The following is a 6,000-nucleotide window of genomic DNA, read 5'->3' on the forward strand; positions in this document are numbered from 1 at the left end:
CCAAATTACAGCAACAGGACCATTGCCAGCACCCTCAAAATATATCGCTAGATAGCTACGAATGACAGGAATGTGCCCACAGCGATGAAAACAAAATTTCCGGCCATGGTTATGGTGTTTGGTGTGGTTTAGAGTGAGAGCCATATCATGTCACCTCATATCTTTGAAGTCGGCTTGAAAATCAAGACCAAAGTGTATCTGGATTGTGATTATCCCCTGGTGCAATCACCCTGACGCACTCTTGGGGTAGCAACAGGACTCAGTGCCAGTCCAAAAGTTCAAAGAGACCCAAACATGGCTTCAGAAAGAGCGCTATGACTTTATACTCTTCTCTCACTGTCACCCCCTCCTCTCTCCGACCTGAACCCGCTAGATTACTTCCTTTGGTCACACATCAAGAACATCACCAACATAACCTCCCACAAAACCAAAGCCAGCCTGATTGCTGCCATCTGCCGAGTATTTGCCAATCTCTAGCCGGTGCTTGTGTAAAAGGCATCCTCCCAGTTCCAGACCCGTATCGAGGTGATGATTGAGGCTGAAGTTGGGTTGAGCCGGCTCCAATGGTCTCATGATGAAGCCATCCACCCTCATCGATTGGCAGTAGAGTCGACCGTATGATCCAGCCATTTACGGTTTCAGCGACGGACACCAAAAACGCGAGGACCGGACACAATCTCCATATCTTCTTTGACCATCAAACCAAGTTTTAAGTTGACCATCTTGGCGCTGCTTCAACCATTGGGTGCATTAGGCACCACCAAGGATGGACGAACTCATCCCCAGCCGGCACAGCACATGACCGAACCATCAGAGTCATCTTTTCAGCAGAGTTTCCTCAAGGCCAAGGATGTTATATCTAGCACGTCGAGTTAGGGATCCAATTGGAGAGGAGAATGCACAGGATTTGGCGGCAGCAGTAGTAATTAAAGACTTCAAGTTTATGAAGATCTCTGTGCAGTGTTCTGATCGTTTTTGAAGACGGACGAAGGCTGCTCAAGCCAGGTTGATACAGGTGATGATTTCGTCTTTCGCTTGACTGGTGGCTGTAAAATTGGCGCCAAAGTGTTTTAAGCTTTCGGCATCGAGGGTTATAGCTACTCGGTTAGGTGGAAGAGTTACCTGAGAATTTTCGTCTCGTTGATTCTCATTCCAACCATTTTGGCCATGCGACTGGCCTCGTTGAGTGCATGCTGGACTCCATGTCGGATTCGCCAAGGATCGCAACATCGTTGGCAAAGTCGAGATTGGTGATGGAACAGTCGTGGCCTACTCTGACACCAGCAAAACCAGCCAAGCTCTTCTCTAGGATCCAGTCCATGATGTAGTTGAACAGGATGAGGGAGAGCACACATCCTTTGAGAACGCCTGTTTGGATGACAAAGGAATCAGATTTTCCCCTGTAGCACCTCACTCTAGTTTGGGTGTGCATGTAGTACGCCTTGATGAGGTTGAGAAGCTTGGCCAGGAAGCTATCATGGTGCACTATGTCCCAGAGGCTTCTGCAATCCACTGAGTCGAAGACTGCAGCGAAATCAATGAAGCAGATGATGGTAGATTACTGATAGGCCCACGGCTGTTCTAAAATTCGCCCAAGGGAAAAAATTTGATTGGTACATCCTTTGTCTCTACAAAATCCTGCTTGGTTTGATCAGGTTCGGCAGTCTCGGATATTCTAGATATGATGCAGACGGATAAATGAGAAGATTTTATAGATATATAGATAAACAAATAGGGATTTAACGAGAATGTGGTTAATTTGGTTCCTAGTGATACCGTCATTCGAGTAGCAAGTCACTAGATGCCGCTGAGGATGCTGGTATCGGGTGCTAGACACAGTGAGCTGGTTTGCAGAAGCAAAATCAAACAGTCGTTCTCAGTTCGAGCAGCGGTCAATACTGGCGAATGGGCCAAAAACTTGTCTTGTGTTTGGATCTCCATGACCAGTGCAGGCGTTGAAGTTTCTTTACAAATATTTAATGGAATTTGCTCTGATGAACTCGTTGCAGTTGTGCACCCTCGACGTACATATCTCCGACAAACTTGCTTAGCAATAAAATTTCCTCCCTTCACTGTTAAAGTTTCTGAATGCCAGAAAGCTTTCTATTCTAATAGTTTCATCCCTCGAGCAGCTAGACTTTAGAATTCCCTTCCTGCTACCTGTTTCCCTACCTGTACTAATATGCAGAAGTTTAAATGCAATGTAAACTTGTTAATCTTTTCCAGGCATCGTCCCAAATATATAGTAGTCCTTTACGTCCAAGTGGCGATACGTCTTGCTAGGCGTGAACGTAAGTAAAAAAAAAAAAAAAAAGTCACCCTCAACTACCACGACGTCTCATACTAGGATACGATCCATAACAACCTGCAAACTATTGTAGAAGGCATCGTTGGTGACGTCATCGGCATCAAGAGTGGGGACGTACACAGCCACCACAGTGATATTGAATAGAGTGCCCAGCAGACGAGCAGATGTTGAGAGATTGGTTCCCAGATAAGGAGAGCATTGTTCGCCTGATCGCTTAGGGCCAGTTCTACACCATGGTGCCCGGATCCATCCGTGGAACCACTGTAGTAGAGATGATAGGCAGCGTCCGATAGAAACACTTTGATAGTTTTGTGGCCTTGAAGGTGGCTACATTGAATAGATGTCAGCTCTACTACATAATCAAGTTACCTGAAATGATTGATTGAGGCTGAAGGCGGCTACATTAAATAGATTTCAGCTGTACTACATAATCAAGTTCATTGAATTGATTTTTTTTCAATGAAAGTTTTAAAATAAAAAAATCTCTTTTATCGTTCCACCCTGGACTTTTGTGTGAAATTAAAAAAAAAAATCGTTTAGCATGTTGATTCTTCTTTTTCAGGAAGGCGTCCATCTTTATTCGTTTAGGCTCCTCTCGCAGCGAAACACATTGTTATTTTATTTTTGTACATTGCTGACAAAACAACACACAAAAGAAAACAAAGACGTGACTTCTTTTTCGCCATATATATAGCAAGGAAAGATGAATACTATAGAACTGAATGATTTAACACAAATAAATTACAGTAGGTGCTTTTCGTAATGTCTTCAGCTTCCTAATATCTAAACATTTCCAATAAATCATAATATACTTAGTTTGTATTTTCTACAATTACATATACGAGCGGAGAATCACATACAATAAATAGTTTACCTACCATTGATGACGGTAACGACACTTATCTTATTCTATCCATTCATCCAAAAGTTAATCATTATCGATACATTACCGTTTTTTTTTTTCATTTTACTTTTTTATAAACATTCTTCATGTCTGCACGTTTACATTGGCGACGACATAGGAACGTTCTTTTAAAGCTTCGATAATGTAAACACGATACAGAATACTTACATCATTTTAAGCTACTTATTCCGAAAATATGAACCATTACTTAAGTGTATGAGACATTTTCAAACAAACAAAAACCAAACAAAAGTAAGAAAAGCGTTAACAAAGGCGGTGAAATGGCGCAAAATAGTCCCGGGGTTCAGGGGTTAATACTATGCAAACGGTAAATTTGCGACGGGTTTAAATGCCAGATTCGTTTTCAGCGGTCTCGATAATCCCTAAAAACACAAACTAGAATGGTCAGCGTTGTGACAAAGATAAAGTAAACATTTACCGTCGGTTTTAATTTTTTTATCACTTTGTTTTTGCTGGGAATGGGGTATTCTGCCGGAGGCCAAACATTCTCCCATTAGTTACGTTACTCCAACTGAAAGATCTTTTTTAAGATTCTAACCGTCCCTTTCTTACATGATGCGTTCGTGAGTGATTTGTTACATTGCGGATTAATCTTTAGCGGGCATTTGAAAAAAGAAAGTTTATTTTTTGTGTGTGTTACGTAGTTTTTAATGCTTTTTAATTTATCTAAAAAAATCAAGTTTTCATGAGCGGTTTACAAAAACCATTTTTAGGTTTTCGTTCTTTTTTTTGGAGGAGGCTATTCAATTATAGAACTTGTATAGTTTTTAACAAGTGCCTCTGCAGTTTAATTAACCGTTTTTCCTTAAGTAACGCGCCGACATTAACCGAACAGAAAAACCGTTTAATATTTCACACAAATTTTGTTTACATTGAGGGAGGGGCGGGGATGCTGTGGCAGAAGCACCTGTTAAAAACTATACTCTGTATTTGTTACAGTTAGAAGACGAAGAATTCTTGCAGCGGTCTTGTTACAGAAAGTTCAGAGATAAGCGATACAAGACTTACATCAAAACACCATGAATGCTGAGATCAAGATTCAATCCCTACCAAAGTGATGGCAATGCAAAAACGTGATTAAAGAAATACAACACATAAAAGCTTATGTGGAAAACACATTTTTTTCTAATTTACAATTGAATTGAATTTGAATCTTATTCATTTTGAAATCGATTTCAATATTTTGAATAAGAAAACAAATCAGAAAATTTATTTTATTATACTAGAAGTTCAGCCCAGCATTGCTCTTGCCCTATACACTGTTCATAATTTTATGTGCATATATATATATACTGTTCATAACTTTATGTGCATATATATATATATACACTGTTCATAATTTTATGTGCATATATATATACACTGTTCATAACTTTATGTGCATATATATATATACACTGTTCATAATTTTATGTGCATATATATATACACTGTTCATAACTTTATGTGCATATATATATATATACACTGTTCATAATTTTATGTGCATATATATATATATACACTGTTCATAATTTTATGTGCATATATATATACACTGTTCATAACTTTATGTGCGTATATATATTTTATGTCAGGTCATGTCATATGCTACTGGTACCATGTAACCCAGTACTACCTGCCTCATGGTCGGGTCACTGGCGACTAAACTGGTTCCCCCACCAGACTTGTTTGGTGAGGAGGGCGGCTAGTCTCCCTGAAGGATTAAAAACAAGACCTTCCAAAGGGCGAATGAACTCTTTTTCTGGGTCAACGGCCAACTAGCACCGTGTATATTTGTGTGTGTGTGTGTGTGTGTGTATGTGTATTGGGGTAGAGAGGGCTCCCGTAAGCCGTGATGAAGGCAACCTTTCTAGGAGAAGCAAATCTCTGATTTAAAAAACCATAAAGCGGAAGACCAGTACCCGCATTAAGCTGGTCTGCAGTTTAATTTGTTGCTGGCTATCTTGCTCTTGCTTGTTGCTGGATCTCAACATTTTGAACCGAGAGAGAGACTTAGCTGTCGTACAAAGCTAAGACTCTGTAACATCATATTTGTATAGATACTCCCTCAGACATTTGGGCTCCTGGATTTTAAATGTCTGAGGGAGTGGCACTCGTCTGACAAAACGTTGCAATCATCATATATATTTAAAGGTTTGATTCATGTACAGGTAACCTACATTTAAAATTTCAAGTGTTTAAACACAAAATTGGCGGAGAAGTTTGGTAGATTTTTCAATAGTCAAATCGTTGAACTTTGACCCCTTCCCAGCCAAATTTCTGGCCGAAAACCAATTAAAAAGATTTTCCTCAATCTAAATACCCCTTATGTAAAATTCCGAGTTTGTAGACCGAAAATTGACAGAGTAGTTTGGTAGGGAAATGTACACACACACGCACAAACAATTTCACTTTTATATATATACTAGCATTTAGTCCGGCGTTTCCTGGGTGTGTGGATGTGTATGTTGAGCAAAAAAAAAAAAAAAAAAAAAAGGCAGGCTCGAACCCGGAGGAAAAGAACGGGGAAAAAACCTGGCGTCTTTGCTGTTACGACCACCGCCAAACCGGAAGTGGCTTGTGTTTAAATTAAGGCTAGATAATCGAAAGGAGAGGATGACTTTCAAAAATATCGGTGAAAAAGCGAACTCCCCCCTGTAGAAAAGTGCCCAGTTGAAGGTGAAGATATTAATGATTTTAGCCAATTTTTCGGTATTTGTCGTTTGAAAGGTCGAACTTCAACACGATACTGATCTTGGTAATATCCGTCGCCTCTGTTGAAAGT

The 6,000-nt window shown here is 39.9% G+C and overlaps 1 protein-coding gene across 1 annotated transcript in view; it reads right to left on the minus strand.

The window, feature by feature from the left end:
* Positions 1 to 630, minus strand: part of LOC145241310 (uncharacterized) — a 119,621-nt gene extending 118,991 nt beyond the window's left edge. Inside the window, exon 1 of the mRNA XM_080104123.1 lies at positions 468 to 630. Within this exon, the coding sequence (XP_079960249.1) occupies positions 468 to 630 (163 nt within the window). The remainder of the gene's footprint in view (positions 1 to 467) is intronic.
* Positions 631 to 6,000: the final 5,370 nt, after the last annotated feature.

The sequence above is a fragment of the Euprymna scolopes genome, chromosome 2, assembly GCF_053919585.1.
Source record: "Euprymna scolopes isolate OS-2025 chromosome 2, ASM5391958v1, whole genome shotgun sequence".
Classification (NCBI taxonomy): domain Eukaryota; kingdom Metazoa; phylum Mollusca; class Cephalopoda; order Sepiida; family Sepiolidae; genus Euprymna; species Euprymna scolopes.